The following is an 18,976-nucleotide window of genomic DNA, read 5'->3' on the forward strand; positions in this document are numbered from 1 at the left end:
ATCTTATATACCTTTTACAGAATACAAATATTCATGCAAGGGGCTTGTGATCCCATTGTCTAGAGGTATATGAAACTCTCATGACTCCAGGATGGGAGGGTAAATTCAGGTGTAATCAGAAGTGTTGAAAATTTTAATTAAGGTATGTAAACATGGTTTCTTAAATGCTTTTGAGAAGAAAAAAAGGGGTTTTCAGATAACTTTTATCTTCCTTGCTCTGTGTAGCAAGTGGTCCCAGGCACCTTTTCAGAGAACTATAGAAAGTAGTGAATCTAGAACTGTCTGACTCAATTACCCATGCAGGCTCCCTTCTCTTGCATTTTTCTTGTTGTTTTTTTTCCTCAGTGAAGAGGGAGCCTTCCCCTCCCCTCCTTCCTCAGTTGATGCACTTACCTGCTTATGTTAAGTAAGTTTTCTCTCTACTGGTTTTCATTTTTTGTGGTAATCTATTGGTTCTGAAAGAGGTGTTTTCTATCTTTAAATGAGAGTTGGATGAAATCCATGGTTATGCCCTGGCCAGGAAGCTTAGTTAGTTAGAGCGTTATTCTGATACACCAAATTTTAGGCTGAATTCTTAGTCAGGGGACATCTAAGAATTAATGAATGCATGAGAACATTGGTACTGTCATATTTAAACTTTAGCCGTTCTAACAGATGTGAGTGCCATAATATAGTAGTCTGAATTTGCCATTTTCTAATCATATATCAGTCAGAGCTTATTTTTACAAGGTTAGGTACTTGGTCTTGTTGAAATATAAAACATGAAAACTGAAAGTTTTTAAGTTTATCTGAGCCAAAATGACTCCAAATGTTTGGAAGGAAGATCTCCAATCCTGCAGACTGATCGTGTAGCAATTTCTATTTTATTTATTTATTTTTAACATTTATTTAGAGAGTGGAGATGAGGGAGAGAGAGAGAGAAAGAGAGAGAAGGTGGAAGAGCAGAAAGCATCAACTTTCATATATCCTTGATCTGGAGAGTTTAGTCATTTTATTTATTTATTTTATCTATGTTAGAGTGTGGAGACAGAAAAGCAATTTTTATTTTAGAGAGATGGAGAAAGGGACAGATAGTGACAAACAGAAAGAAAATGAGATAAGAAGCATTAATTCTTTGTTAGAGCACCTTAGTTGTTCATTGATTGCTCTCTATTATGTACCTTGAACAGGAGACTAAAGCAGAACAAGTGACTTTTTGCTCATGACAGCAACACTGAACTTCAAGACAGTGACCATAATGTCATGTCTATGATTTCATGCTCAGGTATGCAACCCTGAACTCAAGCTGGTGAGCCTGTGCTCATACCCGAAACCTTGGTGTTTTAAACCTGGGTCATTTCCATCCCATTCCAATGCTCTATGCACTGCACCACTGCTTGGTTAGGCACCATTCCCATTTTATAGATTAAAAAACAGGCTCAGAGAAGTTGAGAATCTTGCCTTAGGTCACAAAGCTGGTGAAGGCAGAGCCGAGATTGAAACCCACTATGGAATAATCTAGAGTCCATGTGGTGTATACCATAACATTCTCACCCTGAAGAAACAGTGAGGAGAGAGTGAGGGAGATGAGCTTCCCAGCCTGAGCCAGGGACACAGACATGGACATGCACATATTTCTTTCTGGTTTTCACCAGAGACTACAGAGGTCATAGAAAACCAGGACAGGAGCCAAGAAAACCCAAGAGAGGAGGGTGGTGAGCCTACAAGAAGAGAAGCCTCCACTTCCCTGGAGTGAAGAAAAGCACTTTCCCTGGTGAGTCTGTCTCAAATCCCTCTCCCTGAGAAGTAACCTCTGTAAATTGATGTCAGATTTCTATGTTTTTTAGGGGTTGTGTTTCTGTGCTTGACAGTGAGAGTTCTCCATGGCCCTCTGGGAACTCTTTGCTTTCAGTGATGGGGAGGGAAAGAATGAGGTATATGGGCATCATAGTTTTATGAAGATAAGATTTATTAGAACAGGAGGCAAGAGACCAGGAGAATATGGGTGTTGACATTTCCATATCACTTGAGGAACTATTTGTCCAGCTCATCTTTTGTCATGAAAGTGAAGAAGTTGTTTAACTAGTTATTACTATACTAATTACAATCTAATGAGGGTAAGGGGTCAGTGAACTTCCTATGAAGTCCCCTCAGAGCTGGGGTATGACCTGTGTAAGAGCTATGAATATGGAGACACAATTAATTGCTAATGATTCACTCACTCTCCTTGCAAACAAAGGGCTTCTCCCTTGAGTGTGTCCTCTGTTGTCTGAGGAGAGTTGACTTCTGTAAAAAACCTTGCTCTCACTCCCTGCAAACATAGGGCTTCTCCCCTGAGTGTATTCTCTGGTGTCTGAGGAGATGTGATTTTTGTGTAAAGCCTCACTCACACTCCCTGCAAACGTAGGGCTTCTCCCCTGAGTGTGTCCTCTGGTGTCTAAGGAGAGTTGACTTCTGTGAAAATCCTTGCTCACACTCCTTGCAGATGTAGGGCTTGTCCCCTGAGTGTGTTCTCTGGTGTGAGAGGAGAGTTGATTTTAGTGAAAAGCCTCACTCACACTCCCTGCAAACATAGGGCTTCTCTCCTGAGTGTGTTCTCTGGTGTGAGAGGAGATTTATCTTCCGTGAAAAGTGTCGCTCACACTCCCTGCAAACATAGGACTTCTCCCCTGAGTGTGTTCTCTGGTGTGTGATGAGATGTGATTTTTGTATAAAGCCTCACTCACACTCCCTGCAAACATAGGGCTTCTCCCCTGAGTGTGTCCTCTGGTGTATTACGAGAACTGACTTTCATTTAAAGCCTCGTTCACACTCCCTGCAAACATAGGGCTTCTCCCCTGAGAGTATTCTCTGGTGCCTTAGGAGAGTTGACTTCTTTGAAAATCCTCACTCACACTCCCTGCAAACATAGGGCTTCTCCCCTGAGTGTATTCTCTGGTGCCTTAGGAGAGTTGACTTCTTTGAAAATCCTCGCTCACACTCCCTGCAAACATAGGGCTTCTCCCCTGAGTGTGTTCTCTGGTGTGTGACGAGATCTGACTTTTCTGTAAAGCGTCGCTCACACTCCCTGCAAACTTAGGGCTTCTCCCCTGAGTGTATCCTCTGGTGTCTGAAGAGACTTGACTTCTGAGAAAAGCATCATTCACACACGCTGCAAACATAGGGCTTCTCCCCTGTGTGTGTTCTCTGATGTGTAAAGAGTTGTGACTTTTTTGTAAAGCCTTGCTCACACTCCCTGCAAACGTAGGGTTTCTCCCCTGAGTGTGTTCTCTGGTGTATTAGGAGATCTGACTTTTGTGTAAAACCTCGTTTACACTCCCTGCAAACATAGGGCTTCTCCCCTGAGTGTGTCCTGAAAAGAGTTGACTTCTGTGACAATTCTTGCTCACACTCCTTGCAAACATTGGGCTTCCTCCATGAGTGTGTCCTCTGGTTTCTGAAGAGGTCTGACTCTTTTGTAAAGCCTCACTCACACTCCCTGCAAACATAGTTCTTCTCCCCTGTGTGTGTTCTCTGGTTTTTGAGGAAATTTGACCCATTATCAAAGCCTTGCTGACAATCTCCATGCTTGATAGCTACATTTGTTGACATTACTACTCTCATAGAAAGTTTTTCTGTGTCCACTGAATTCCCGTTCTGGCCTCTGCTCAGTGCTTTCTGTATCATTCTCTCTTGCTCACTAGAGCTTCCCATGTGTCCTTTGGGAGTTTTGAAAAAGACCCTTGAAATCCTCCTCGGCCTGTTTCTTTTAATCAGATGTTTGTAATTCTCTTTGACCTTTTGACCTTCAGCTTTGCCATCCTCATTGTGTGTATCAGTATGTTGCTGCTGCTGATTTTCATCCTCTGGGTAGGGATCCTTTGATTGGAGGTGTTTTCTTGTAGATGTTCCTGGGAGAATATCAGAGGGGTGATTGCATCCCACATGTTGACTGAGGAATTTCTGACTGGAGAAGGCCAGAGAGAAAGAAGAACATGGGTGTATCTCTGGCTGTGGTTCTGCTGAAAGACAAAATTTTGGTCAGGACAGATGTTTATAAGGCTGCCTGGATCATATGTTTTGTTTAGACCTGTCACACGAGTCATTATTATGAAGTTAACAATGTAATCTCTGTCTCCCACAAAGTGTTTTTTTACAGTCTGTTTTCTCTTTTCATTTTTATGTACTATATCTTCTTTAGAAATTCGGAAAGCCAAAATCAAGGGTCCTTTCTATGCATTGCCAGATGAGGGACTGTCAAATAGCATCAGGGGCTGTTTCACCCCTTCTATGGGTGGACCAGTGCTGACATTTCCTATATACATGTAACTTTTAGCACAGTTTTTTATAGACACCACTGACTCCAACTAGAAATTGCTTCCATCATAGTTTCCAACAGATGATAAACTGACAATATGTTTTTCCTCAAGCTTCACATCAAATATTCATACTTGATTTTATTCAGTGTCAGCCCATTTTATATACAATGAAAATTTTTTTTTCAAAATATTTTCCTAGCCATACTTTTTAAAAATTGATTGCTTTTTGAGGACAAAAAGAGGAGGAGGAAGAAGAAGAAGAAGAGGAAGAGGAGAAGAAGGAAAGACAAAAAAAAGAGAAAGACAGGCATTTATTCATTGTTCTACCTAGACATGCAGTCATTGGTCATTTCTTGTATGTGTCCTGACCTGGGATCAACCTTGGAATTACAGGTTGGAGCTCTAACCAACTGAGCTAACCAGCCAGGTCCCCCCATCATATTTCTTACATGCCTGAATTCCATCCCTCTCCAGCTAATCCATAATCCTCTCTCATTTGGAGATAAAGTAATCTCTGAGAGGATTCCCACTGAACTGTATTCTTTAAAAGTTAACAAAGCAAAACTTAAAGAATAAGCCACCCTATAGACAAGAACAGCACCATCATCCCACCTCACTCAGGAAAGGTTCCAGTACCTCAGCTCAGATCACAGCACTGCATTCCAGGCTTCTGGGTATCAATTGGACCTCTGCTCTTACCCTATATGCTAGACAGAGGTGGCCCTCAGAAAACAGGCCCATGCTACTTTTCCCAGTAGATAGAGTATTGGCCCGGCATGTGGACATCCCAGGTTTGAACTCTGGTCAGGGCACACACAAAAAGCGACTATCTGCTTCTCTTTTCCTCCATCTCCTCCTCCTCTCTTTCTTCCCCTCCCACAGTAAATGGCTTGATTGGTTTGATCATCAGCTTGATAATTCAGTCAGTTCAAGTGTTGACCACAAGCACTGAGGATAACTCGGTAGTCTGAGCAGGGACCTCAGACTGGGGTTGCTGGGTGAATCCTGGTTGGGGCACATAAAGGAATCTATCTCCCTTCCTCTCACTTAAAAGAATTAAAAATTTTAAATTTGTTCCATTATCATAGAAAATTAAGTTTAGTGCGGTTTTAAAAGGCTATCATGTTCCTTGCTTATTGGTTAATGGCAGTTTTTTATTTCACCTGGTGCCTGAAAAATGGCAGGAGCAGTGAACAAATAGAATCAAAATGGCTTAGGAAATGTTTGGCTTGTCAAGGAATATTTGTCCTAGAAAAACCTGAAGATGGCAGCAAAGTAGGCAAATGCAAAGACTCCCAGCTCACACCACCAAACTGGATTACAAATTAATATAAGATCAGTGTGAAAAACCAAATCTGGACGATAAGAACAGCTCTAAAAATAAAAACTAAGGAGCAAAGGAGAAGTCACACTGAGCCTGGTAGGAAAAGCTGGGGAGAGGTGAGTCTCCCTTTCTAAAAGGAACAAAGGGATTGTGGGGCTGAGAGCACAGAAAGGTTCTCATTCCAAGGAAAAGAGTAGTAAATATTGCTCACAGCCACTTGACTGGGACCTGGGGATGAGGTGTGTTGAAAGGGCTGGCTTATCTTCCAAAAGGAAAGGGGAAAGAGTGACAGACAGTGACTGGCAGAGGAATGCATGGGAGGACCTGAGAAGCTGACTCATCCAGTGCTGGAGTAGGCCGTAGCTGGGGGAGGGGTTTATCCTTCCACATAACACAAAACAAGTGATTCCAGGACACCCATCTCAAGATATCTCTCCAGCTCCAATCAATGCAAGAAGACAAAGCTGAAAACAAGAAGTGGGGAGGAGGGGCAGTAACCCAGATCTCTATGGAGATCTGAGATACACCTCCCCTACTGAACCTGAGAAAACACCCTGACCCCAGAGAGAGTAACTGGCAGATCAGGTCTTCAGAGTCTCAGGTTACATCCACCGCATTCCTGGATACAGTTTCAAATAAGCCCCCTGCTGAGATCAGTAAACAAGACTACCACTGAGATAACTCAGAAGAAAACAAACAAATCAAGATTTGACTAGAAAAGCCAAACCTGACAGTGGATTACAAACGACAGCTGACAGCTGATAACAACCCAAGAAGACCTAGGAATAACACAAATAAAAGTTGGAGGCAGACAACACCAAACCTAGACTCAAACAGCCCTACAAACAACACACCCAAACACACAGACATAATGAGAAGACAGAAAAGTGCAATCCAAATAAAACCACAAAATAAATCTCCAGAAAAGACACTGTGTGATATGGAAATAACCAAACTGCTGGATACATAGTTTAGAATAGTAATTGTTAGGATGCTAGGGATCTTAGAACAACAATAGATGGTCATTACAAACACCTAAAGAAAGAGATAGCAAGTATAAAAAAGGACATTGAAATATTTTTTAAAAATCAGTCAGAGGTGACAAATACAATATCAGAAATAAAGACCACAATAAAAGGAATTAAAAGCAGAATGGATGAAGCTGAGGATCAAATCAGCAAGTTAGAAAACACGATAAATAAAGGCATGGAAGCAGAGCAGAAAAAAGAGACTCAAAAAGTCTGAGGTAACTCTAAGAGAGCTCTGTGATAACATGAAGAGAAATTATATCCACATTATAGGGGTTCATAAAGAAGAAGAGAAAGAACAAGGGATAGAAACTGTATTCAACAAAGTCATAGCTGAAAATCTCCCTAAATTGATGCAAGATAAAATTTCACAAGTTCAAGAAGCAGAGAACTCCATTAAAAAAAAATCCAAAAAAGACCTACACCAAGACACATCATAATTAAAATACCAAAGCTAAGCGATAAAGAGAAACTATTAAAAGCTGCTAGAGAAAAAAGACTATAACCTACAAAGGAGCCCCCATAAGAATGACATCCAACTTCTCAACAGAAATATTTGAGGCCAGAAGGGAATGGCAAGAAATATTCAAAGTAATGCAGAACAAGAGACTACAACCAAGACTACTTTATCCAGTAAGACTATCAGTTAAAATTGAAGAAGAAATAAAAAGGTTTCCAGACCAAAAAAGAAAACAAACAAACAAAAAAAAACCTCAAGGAATTCATTACAACCAAACCAGTCTTACAGGAAATGTTAAGGGGTCTGTTGTAAACAGATCAAATTGGGAAAAGAATATAGCAAAAGGGGAATACAGCTTTAAAAAATAAAATGGCAATAAACAACTACATAGCAATAATAACCTTAAATGATTCAATCAAAAGACATGGGATAGCTGCATGGATAAGAAAACAGGACCCGTACATATGCTGTCTATAAGAGACACACCTTAAAACAAAAGATACATAGACTGAAGGTAAAAGGATAAAAAAAATATTTCATGCAAATGGAAATGAAAAAAAAATGGGGTAGCAATACTAATATTAGACAAAATGGACTTTAAAACAAAGACTATAGTAAGAGATGAAGAAAGTCACTACATAATGATAAAGGGAGCAATCAAACAGAAAGATATAACCATCATAAATATCTATGCATCTAACATAGGAGCACCTAAATATATAAAGCAGACTTTCATGGATATAAAGGGCGAGATCAACAGCAATGCTATAATAGTAGGAGATTTCAATAACCCAATAAAATCACTAGATAGATCCTCAAGAAAGAAAATTAACAAAGAAACAGCAGACTTAAAGGACACACTAGATCAACTTGATTTAATAGATATCTTTAGAACCTTTCACCATAAGGCAGCAGAATATACATTCCTTTCAAGTGCTCATGGTACATTCTCTAAGATAGACCATATGTTAGGACATATGGTCTCAACAAAAGCAGTCTCAACAAATTTAAGAAGATTGAAATCATATCAAGCATTTTCTCTGATCACAATGGCATGAAACTAGAAATCAACCACAACAGAAAAACTGAAAAATACTCAAACACATGGAAACTAAATAGCATGTTATTAGGTAATGAATGGGTTAACAATGAAATCAAAGAATAAATAAAAAAATTCCTAGAAACAAATGATAATGAGCAAAAAACAACTCAAAATTTATGGGACACAGCAAAAGCAGTCCTGAGAGGGAAGTTCACAGCACTACAGGCATTCCTTAAGAAGCTTGCAAAAGCTCAAATAAACCACCTTACCCTTCATCTAAAAGAACTAGAAAAAGAACAGCAAGTAAGGCCCAGAGGTAGTAAAAGGTAGAAAATAATAAAGATCAGAGCAGAAATAAATGACATAGAAGCTACAGAAACAATATAGAGGATCAATGAAACTAAGAGCTGGTTCTTTGAAAGGATAAACAAGATCAATGAACCTTTAACAAGACTCACCAAGAAAGGAAGAGAGAAAACTCAAATAAATAAAATTAGAAATGAGAGTGGAGAAATAACAACTGACACAACAGAAATATAAAATATTGTAAGGAAACACTGAAGAACTGTATGCCAAAATATTAAACCACCTAGGTAAAATGGACAAATTCCTTGAAACATATAATCTTCCAAAAATCATTCTAGAAGAATCAGAAAACCTAAAAACACTGATTACAACAAAAGAGATCAAAATAGTTATCAAACAGATCCGAAAAAACAAAACTCCTGGGCCCGATGGCTTCACTTGCGAATTATACCAAATATTTAAAGAAAAACTAACTCCTATCCTTCTCAAGCTATTTCAAAAAATTCAAAAGGAAGAAACATTTGTAAGTTTCTTTTATGAGGTGAGCATAATTCTGATTCCAAAACCAGGCAAAGACAACACAAAGAAAGAAAATTATACGCCAATAACCCTGATGAATTTAGATGCTAAAATTCTCAACAAAATATTAGCATACTAAATCCAGCAATACTGAAAAACATTATACATCATGATCAAGTGGGATTTATTCTGGGGAGGCAAGGATGGTACAACATTCTTAAATCAATTAATGTGATTCACCATATTAAAAAAAGGAAGGAGAAAAACCACATGATAATTTCAATCAATGCAGAAAAAGCATTTGATAAAATCCAGCACCCATTTATGATCAAAACTCTTAGCAAAGTGGGAATACAGGAAACATACCTCAATATGATAAAGGCCATTTCTGACAAACCCACAGCCAACATTATAATTAATGGACAAAAATTAAAAGCAATTCCCCTAAAAGCAGGAACAAGGCAGGTTTGCTCCCTTTCACCACTCTTATTCAACATAGCACTGGAAGTCCTAGCTACAGCAATCAGACAAGAAGAAGAAATAAAAGGCATCCAAATTGGAAAAGAAGTAACACTATCATTATTGGCAGATGATATAATACTGTATATAGAAAACCCTAAAGTCTCAGTCAAAAAACGACTGGACCTAATAAATAAATTCAGCAAGGTGGCAGGATATAAAATTAATACTCAGAAATCAGAGGCATTTTTATACATGAACAATAAACTGTCATAAAGAGAAAGTAAGGAAACAATCCCCTTCACATTATCATAACCAAAAAACTAAAGTACCTAGGAGTAAATTTAACCAAGGAGGTTAAATAGTTGTACTCGGAAAATTATAATACATTGATAAAAGAAATCAAGAAAGACACAAACAAGTGGAAGCATATACTGTGCTCATGGTTAGGAAGAATAAACATAATTAAAATGTCTATATTACCCAAAGCAATTTATAAATTCAATGCAATACCAATTAAAATACCATTGACATACTTCAAAGATATAGAACACATATTCCAAAAATTTATATGGGACCAGAAAAGAAGACAAATAGCCTCAGCAATCTTGAAAAAGAAGAATAAAGTGGGAGGCATTCCACTTTCTGATATCAAGTTATACTACAAGGCCAGTGTACCCAAAACAGCTTGATACTGACATAAGAACAGCCATATAGATCAATGGAAGTGAACAGAGAATTCAAAAATATACCCACGTTTTTATGGACAATTGATATTTGACAAAGGAGGTAAGAGCATAAAGTGGAGTAAAGACAGTCTCTTTAACAAATGGTATTGGGAAAACTGGACAGCTACCTGTAAAAAAATGAAACTAGACCACCAAATTACACCATTCACAAAAATAAACTCAAAATGAATAAAGGACTTAAATGTAAATTGTGAAATCATAAGTATCCTAGAAGAAAACTTAGGCAGTAAGCTCACCGACATCTATCATAGCAATATCTTTGCTGATTTATCTCCACAGGCAAATAAATTAAAAGACAGGATGAACAAATAGGACTATATCAAACTAAAACGCTTTTGCACAGCTAAAGACAATATGAACAGAATAAAAAGACAAACCACACAATGGGAGAACATATTCAACAATACATCTGATAAGGGATTAATAACCAAAATTTATAAACAACTTGTAAAACTCAACACCAGAAAGACAAACATTATCCAATCAAAAAATGGGCACAAGAAATAAATATACACTTTTCCAAAGAGGACATACAGATGGCCAATAGACAAATAAAAGAAATGTTCAACATCACTAATCATTAAAGAAATGCAAATTAAAACCACAATGAGATACCACTTCACAGCAGTCAGAATGGCGCTCATTAACAAAACAACACACAATAGCCTGACCTGTGGTGGTGCAGTGGATAAAGCGTTGACCTGGAAATGCTGAGGTCGCCGGTTCGAAACCCTGGGCTTGCCTGGTCAAGGCACATATGGGAGTTGATGCTTCCAGCTCCTCCCCCCTCCTCTCTCTCTGTCTTTTTTCTCTCTCTCTCTCTGTCTCTCCCTCTTTTCTCTAAAATGAATAAATAAAAAAATTAAAAACAAAACAAAAACAACACATGATAGGTGCTGGCAAAGATATGGAGAAAGGGGAACCCTCCTGCACTGCTGGTGGGAATGCAGACTGGTGCAACCACTGTGGAAAAAAACAGTATGGAGATTCCTCAAAAAATTAGAAATGGAACTGCCCTTTGACCTAGCCATCCCACTTATAAGAATATATCCCAAGGACACCATATCACCGACTGAAAAAAAAATGCATCCCCACGTTTATGGCAGCATTGTTCAGAATATCAAAGATCTGGAAACAGCACAAGTGTCCATCAGTGTACGAATGGATTAAAAAGCTGTGGTACATATACACAATGGAATACTGTGGGGTTATGAAAATGAAGAAAATATTACCTTTTGCAACAATATGGAGGGACCTGGAAACTATTTTGTTGAGTGAAATAAGCCAGGCAGAGAAAGAAAAATATCATATGACCTCACTCATTTGAGGAATCCAAAGAATAATGAGAACTAAGGAACAGAATTGAGACAGAGGAGAGATCAAAGGGACCAGAGGAAAAGAGGACAGAGGGAAAGGGGATGATAGGATGGGATAAACCTGAAGGAAAGGGGGGAGGGTGCTGTAGGGAGGGGGGGAGGGAGATGTTGAGGGGAATGGGGGAGGGCAGATGCATTCAGGGTCACCCTAGAATCTATGTAAACACAATTAATTAAAATAAAAAGAAGAAAAAAATTTAAAAATCTAAAAAATATAAAAATTTCTCCTAAGTATCAAAGGCATATGAAATGAATCCTTAATTTCTGAACCATCTGATTCAAAATCTTACTGACTTTAGAGTATATCATGAACATTTCTAAGGCGAGTTCTCTTTTTTCTTTCCATTTTGAAGAATGGTTGTGCCCACCTCTAGCTGCTGAGAGCTCTCTCTTCTCTTTGCTTCCGCACTTGATGCCCAGCTTCTGGCCATACTTGTCACCATACCAGACTAGCAGCTCACAGTCTGTCTTGATGAGCTGGCAGGTTTGATAGAAAATCTGCCTGCAATACTGAAAGGTCACCAGGTTCTGCTCTTCATCATCCTGGGCACAGTTCACATACCGAAGATTGAGGCAGGTGAGAGAAAAGAAACCCACAGATGATGAGTTTCTACTACCTCTCAGATCCATGTCCAGCTCTGAACCTGACACTCGGACTCTGATGTCACCCACTCCCACAGTGCTCCTGGAGAACATTCTATTCAATGTCTGAGCCTGTCACAATGCAATACTACTTTCTATCTTCAGGTCCTGCTTATGGTGCTCATCCTGCCTAATACCATTTTCCAAAGCCAATTTTAGATGTAACCTCCACCCTGATTGGCCATAAATCCCAGTAACCTCTAACTTCTCTAAACTACCTCAGGTCCTGTTTATATCACAGAACTTGATACTTGATGTAGGACTCTGTGTCTAGATTAGTTCACATCATTCAATACTCAGCCTAAGCTCATTTTTTTTGAGAGGCCTTTCTCATTTCTTCTCACATTTTATTTAGGTAGCACTTGATGCCTCACCCAGGTTTCCAAAAACACCTGGAGGTCCCCCTGCCCCACCAAAGTGAGAAATGGGGAGGCAGACAAATTCCCCCATGCACCCAACAAGGATCTACCTGGAATGTCCACCAGGGGGAGATACTCAGCCTATCTCAGCATTGTTCAACTGCAACTGAAACCATTCTAGCACCTGAGGCAGAGGCCATTGAGCCATCCTCAGTGCTCAGCCCAACATTGCTCCAATATAGCCTTGGCTGCGGGAAGGGAAGAGAAAGATAGAGATGAAGAAAAGGAGGAAGGGTAGAGAAGCAGATGAGCACTTCTGTGTGCCCTGGCTGGGAATCAAACCCTGGACTTCCATGATTGGGCTGATGCTCTACCACTGAGCCAACTGATCAGAACTTGGAGGTCTCTTTATCTTAGCAAAATCATTCAGAACAATAATAGCTTATTCACATTCTGTAGCCTCTGGTAAAAGAGCCCCTAGGAAAGTGGCAAATGATCATTGCTCTGCAGGCTTCAGAACTCAGTTCTAGTTACAAGTGAGGCTGGGATAATTTGCTGCCCTCACAGTTTTAGGCTATCCTTGGTTTAGGTATCCTGGCACTGTGCACTTCTCAAAAAATAGAAAAATTAGAATTAAACATTTTTAAAATCAATTGTTTTACTCTGTCTGCAATTCATCCTCCATAAGAAGATGGGTTATATAATCTGTTTTAATAATGAATACCTTCCTCTAAACTGGAATATAGTAAAGACTTGCTTAAATAATGTTCATTAGATCAATTAAAGTGTAATCCAGGATCTCAAAAATTTTTTCCAGTGCCTAAATTTTGTCTAGCATAGAGATTTATATTTTGAGGACATATGCTATATTATTATCTCTTTTTTTCATCTAAATACTTCTTGCTTTGAAAGAGCAAGAGGAGAAAAAAAGAGAAACAGAGAATTGAGGGAGACCACTGAGGGCGGCATGATGAGAAGGAAAGATGTATGGGCCTGAGAGGGATGCGTGTTCTCCACGACTCCCTGAAACTTCTTGGCCTTACCTCATCCAGTTGGCCCAGGATTCATCCTTCCCATCCACATACTTATGGTAGTTTCTTCCTTTGGTGATCTGCATTTCAGGAAGAAAATATAAAGGCTTTTTATAGATGTGGATGTAATAGAAGAATTATTTTACTCTACTGTCAACAAAGCTCTTTCAGCTTGCATGCATTGCCACTCATGACCACATGATACTTTCTTTACTCATTATATCTAACTTGACCTGTCCACTTAGGGCTGAGAGGAGGCATTCCTTTTTGTCTGTACCACATTGCTCCCACTTAACCTGTGATCCTCAACAGGAGCTCCATGGTCTGCAAAGCCTACTCAGTACCCAGAGCTAACCATATTGTCTCCATCCATGTCCTAGTATGTAGAAAGACAGGTCCCACAAAACCATGGCAGGGATGTGAGAAGTCACAAGACAGGAAGAGGTAAATACTTCTCACCAGCCAGGAGTATCCATTGTTGCCTGCCTCTTCATCTTCTGTGATCTGGCCCTTATAAGGGCCAAAGTGCAGACCCACTGGCAGAGCAGATGCCTCATTCCACACTTCAAGACCAGCTTCAGGAATGCCCGATGGTCTGATTCTCAACCCAGGGGGCAGAGTGAGGGCTGCGTGGTTCAGATGCCCCTTATCCACTGCACTGTCTTTTACAAATGTAGGAGGCTTGTGCATGACACAACTGTCAATGAAGAAGTTCTGACAGTTCTCACTATCTGGGGGTGAGAGCAACAGGGATTAGGGAAGGTTTAGTGCATGTTCCTGGACATATAAAGCTTCAGAGAGAGTGCAGGCACTCACATCATTGAGCCTCAATTCTGTAGTGTAGATCCATAGGGAAACAGAATTCTCTAGTGATCAAATGACTACATGAAATTATTGTATAAATAGATAACATGCTTTGTGAGGGTCACTTACAGAGGTAGTCATCGTCCTGGGGCTCGCTGACCTCTTGGTACACTTGGCCTATTCTTTCTTATAGGCTATACATCTTTACTTTAGTCTCCTTTCTCCAGAGTTCTAAGTTGGAGAAGAGTGAGTTTGGTGGAGTCTGGAGTGTTAGTCCCTACTTTGTCAAAAAACACATAATGTCCTCCCATCAAATTACCATTCATCCTTCTTTATACTCTTGTATTTTCTTTTGTTAACTATTGGCTCAGAAAGCCTCTATAATAGTAAGCCTCTACACTGACTACAGATGGTCAATTCAAACTTTGTTTCTAGATCTTCCCATTATGAGGTTTAATTTTCCAACTTTTAGTTATTCATAAAATATATATTTAGGGCACAGTATATGTAAGGTATTGAGGAAAGGCCTAGTATACAACACCAACAGGGTATGGTCACTAGTATCAGGGGTGTGTTTATTGGACAACATGAAAGTGTCAGTTTTTTTTTTTAATTTAAGCCCTAGACTGTGGCTCAGTGAATAGATTGTTTGCCCATTGTATGTCCCGGGTGTGATTCTGGTCAGGGTACATAAGAGAAGCAACCATCTCCTTCTCCACCCCTCCCTCTCCCAGTTCTCTCTTTCTTTCTTTTCTGCAGCCAGCAGTTAAATTGGTTCTAGCATTGGCCCTGGGCACTGAGAAAGCTCGGTTGGCTGGAGCACATTATTCTGAGGTGCTAAAAACCAGCTCAGTATTCAGAAATTGGGGTTACCAGGTAGATCCTTGTAGGAGTGCATATGAGAGTCAGCCTCACTATCTTCCCTCATCTTACCTAAAATATAAACAAATATATATGCAAATAAATAAATTGAATTCAACACTTTCAAAGAATATATGCATGTATCTACCTTACATATTAGTATTCAAGAGCTCAGAGAATTTGTAAGATTTGCCCAAATCTCCAGTGTTAAATTCACTCTGAATTTAGTAGAGTTTAAATCCAGGCCTATCCAAAGTCTACCCCACATACCTAGGCCATAATTATTAGCCTTTCTAGAGGACTCAGAGGAACTGAAATCTACAAATGATTTTCTCTTAACCAATTTTTAACTAGAGTGTTTTCCAGACACATTGAAGAGATGGCTGACACAGGGCCTGAAACAATGTTCCCTGGCTCACAACCCCAGCTGCTTAATCACCATGTTTAATCCTTTCCCATGTGCAATGTGGCCGGCACTGCCAAGGCAACCCTGTCCTGGAGCACTGCTCATCGGCCAGACCTTCCTCCTCCTCTTGTGATGACAAGTGCTCTGAATGAGTTATTTCTTATGTGCTAATTTTATACTTCTATACCATCCCTGCTCATTAACACATCTATAAATATGTGTAATTATTTACACATGGAAGCAGTGTAGCAAATCGCCCCTTACTGCACAATGCACTGTTTGCATCGCACTTGTTTGCTAAATGCAAGCTCTGTCCCTTGTTAGCTGTTGAGACACTGGTACCTGACCATTGTCAGTTTCAAAAGGGCAGCGCCATGCCTGTGGCTCCTCACCTTGTTGCCTCCTAGTCCATTCTTCATGCGAGTCCTCAGTGTCCACCGCCAGGGTTTTGGTGTCCTGCAAGCGGTAAACCATAAAAGTGGTTAGAGGGTCTCTGAGGCCTGGGGAGAAATAAAATCCTGGTCCCCAAAGCAAATTGCTTGAAGGAGAAGCCCCCACTCAGGTGGGCCAGATGCCTGCAGTTTCTACATCCTGGTTTCTGCACCCTGTCACCTGTGTGCAGCAGCGAGTCCTGGTTCTTCTCCACGTTGGGGCAGCACACCTTCTCCCAATCACCCAAGGCGGCCATCCCTCCAGGAGAAGTAGGCGCAGATGTCCCTGAAGGCTTCAGGGTCCTAGGGGGAGACACAGCCATGTGACTTTGCGCAGCAGAAACCGCCGCTCGCCCTGCTTGTTCTGTTAAGCCTAATATGGAGAGACTCAAAACATTGAAGACATGAACAAAATCCATCAATTCCACACCAAAGCTTTACAGTCTAGCTTAGCCAAGCAGCGGCAACTTTGAAAGAAATCTAAGGCAGAGCGCTGACCCTTTGTTTTACCTAGTTTTTATAGTTTTGCAAGCAGGAAGTACAGAAGCAAAAATTGCAATTAGGTGCCCTTTACCACTAGTGGTTATAGTCATATGTCCTTTAACATGATAGGACCATGTTCAATTTGCAAGCCATACATCATTTTGGAGAAAACAAAATTTATAAGTCAACACAATGATAGAAAGATGTCTCTTTACATATTAAAAGACATTACTATATTTTCTAATGTTTTTCCGCCATCTCTTTGTCCAGAGTCACACATCTTAACTACATGCATTCATATGGAAGAGGTAGTTTTTGTGGGAACAAATGCCCATAAATGTCTCAGTACTATAAGAAAAGGTTTATTTTGGCTTTTCTCTTCCTGCACCTGGCTAGCCATTCACCCCTTTCCCCACAGGTGTGGTGGAATGTCAGCGAATCCATGTTTTCCTTCCCTTTGCATTTACAATACAATGCCAAGGGCCATCCTGGTTTTATGCCAATCACACAGTACAGAGATTATTCACAGAATTTCTCTGCACACCTTAACCCAAATTAATAAAATGTCCTTTAAGTCTATTAAAATATTAATATTGATTCTGTAGCTTTTGATACTTTACAACACCTGCGGGTGAGGTGGCACAGTGGTTCCTCAGGGCTCCTCAGGTCCAGGCTTCCCCCAGCCCACTGCCCACCTCTCCCTCAGCGCCCTCCCACCCCACACAAAATCCCGTCTGCCTCTGTGCTCCTGGCCACCCCGCAGGCCCAGCCCCGACGTGCCTGAGCGGGAGACAGCGATGAGGCTGACTGCTGCCCCAGGGGCACACATTTGCATGCACGTGTGCTTGCGCTGGGGTTTACAGAGAGGGAACACGTGGGGCCAACTTCAGGAAAGCAAGGACCAGCCAGGCCAGGGACTCCAGCCAAGTCTGTGACCTCCTTGCTCAAGTCAGCCACTTGGGCTTTAAGCCAGTGACCTTTGGGCTCAGCCAAAACAATTGGGTCATGTCTATGATCCCACACTCAAGCTGGTGAATCCATGCTCAAGCCGGATGAGCTTATTACATTTTCTTGTTGTTCAAGCTGCTCTCTTGAGTTCCTCTATTCTACTCTCAAGTTTATGGAACATCGTTATGACTGTTTGCTTTGAATTCTTTATCTGTCCAATTACCCATCTCCATTTAATTAGGACATTTCTCCTGAGTTTTTTCTTCTTCCTTCATTGGGGGTATATATTCTTCTGTCTCCCCATTTTGTTTGACTTTCTGGTTTTGTTCCTTTGAGTAGAATGAAATAATCATCTTGCCCAGTCTTGAAAATGTTGTCTTTGTTACATTGTGTGTTGAAGAGTTTCAGCTGCTGGTTGTGGTTGGGGGAGGTTCATGCAGTGCCTGTTCGTCAACTGGCCTGAGTGGGTTCTGAATGAGCCACCTGGGTGTGGGAGCCTTGTTGCACATTTAATCTGGGCAGGGCTCCTGGTGTAAAAGAGGCTGAGTGGTGTGTGCTTTGCATGTCCTGTTTTAATTATCTGTTGTCAGAGCACGGTCTGCACTGGGTTACCTGATTCTTCTTGTATCTCACCCCCCATTAGATCCACCCTTTTGTCCTGGTGGGGTAGCCTGGGTGCACACACAGCCTTAATTTGTTCATTCTTCACCTTTTCAGGGCTTGGCAGCCCCGTGCACATGCACAGCATTGCCCCCCTTCACTCCACACTGGGCCACAAGGTTTTGCTAGGTCTTGCTTTCTTTGGGTAGAGCAGCCCGAGCAGTGCGAGCAGTAGCACCTCCCAATTTCTGCACTTTCTCTGATCAGGCAGTCCTAGTGTGCAGACCATAGCCCATTTGCTGGCTCCCCATTTTCTAGGAGGGGTAATGCCAATAGTAACCCACTATTTCTGCACTTTCTATGGATCATATAGTCCTGCAGCTTGTACCAGAGTGTTTTGCTAGCTCTGCACTCTCTCTAGGTGGGGCAGCCCCATATGCACATGCAGCTCAGTTGGCAAAGTGATGCCCTGCTATACTTACCTGCTGGGCTGATATTCCAAAAGAAAAGCTGTCTTTACACAAGCTATGCTGCCCTCATGATTCTGTTGTATTTAGCTCCAGGAGAGGTAGGTGGGGATGTGTTGCAGTGCCCTGTGGGTGGCCATAGAGCCTGAATGTAGCTACTGTCTTGTATTCACATGTCTGGGAGATGTAAACAGTGGTGCTCCCCGGTCTCTTTGGTCCTTGAGCTGATTCTTCACCTCCTGCAGACTCTCCTGGTTCCTCAGCCTTCTCTATGCATTATCTCTCTCTCTTCCTCTCTATCTTGTGCAAAAGCTGTTTAATTATTTCTCAGTTGTCTTTCAGGAGGAATTGTTCTAAGTAAAGGGGTACATTGGATGGGTTTTGAAAAGGGTGCAAGTTCAGCG

At 40.8% G+C, this 18,976-nt stretch overlaps 1 protein-coding gene and 1 pseudogene across 1 annotated transcript; both read right to left on the minus strand.

Annotated features, from left to right (window-relative positions):
* Window positions 1-2,283: 2,283 nt before the first annotated feature.
* Window positions 2,284-3,545, minus strand: LOC136386825 (histone-lysine N-methyltransferase PRDM9-like; annotated as a pseudogene).
* Window positions 3,546-3,837: 292 nt separating this feature from the next.
* LOC136386821 (histone-lysine N-methyltransferase PRDM7-like) lies at window positions 3,838-14,262 on the minus strand. The gene is made up of 3 exons (XM_066357958.1): window positions 14,032-14,262; window positions 13,585-13,652; window positions 3,838-3,977 (listed from the first exon to the last, which is right to left on the minus strand). Exons 1-3 carry the CDS (start codon window positions 14,260-14,262, stop codon window positions 3,881-3,883), a joined length of 396 nt encoding a protein of 131 aa, XP_066214055.1. The 3' UTR covers window positions 3,838-3,880.
* Window positions 14,263-18,976: the final 4,714 nt, after the last annotated feature.

This window comes from Saccopteryx leptura, unplaced genomic scaffold (assembly GCF_036850995.1).
Source record: "Saccopteryx leptura isolate mSacLep1 unplaced genomic scaffold, mSacLep1_pri_phased_curated manual_scaffold_15, whole genome shotgun sequence".
Lineage (NCBI taxonomy): Eukaryota > Metazoa > Chordata > Mammalia > Chiroptera > Emballonuridae > Saccopteryx > Saccopteryx leptura.

Bases quoted from the DNA above. Each gene is read 5' to 3' on its own strand.
- LOC136386821 (XM_066357958.1), bottom strand. From the start codon at position 14,262: ATGCACAAGCCTCCTACATTTGTAAAAGACAGTGCAGTGGATAAGGGG. The intron at 13,653-14,031 runs GTGAGAAGTATT...CCTGAAATGCAG, and splicing joins ACAATGGATACTCCTGGCTG to ATCACCAAAGGAAGAAACTA. The intron at 3,978-13,584 runs GTAAGGCCAAGA...GTCTTTCAGCAG, and splicing joins TCCTGGGCCAACTGGATGAG to AACCACAGCCAGAGATACAC.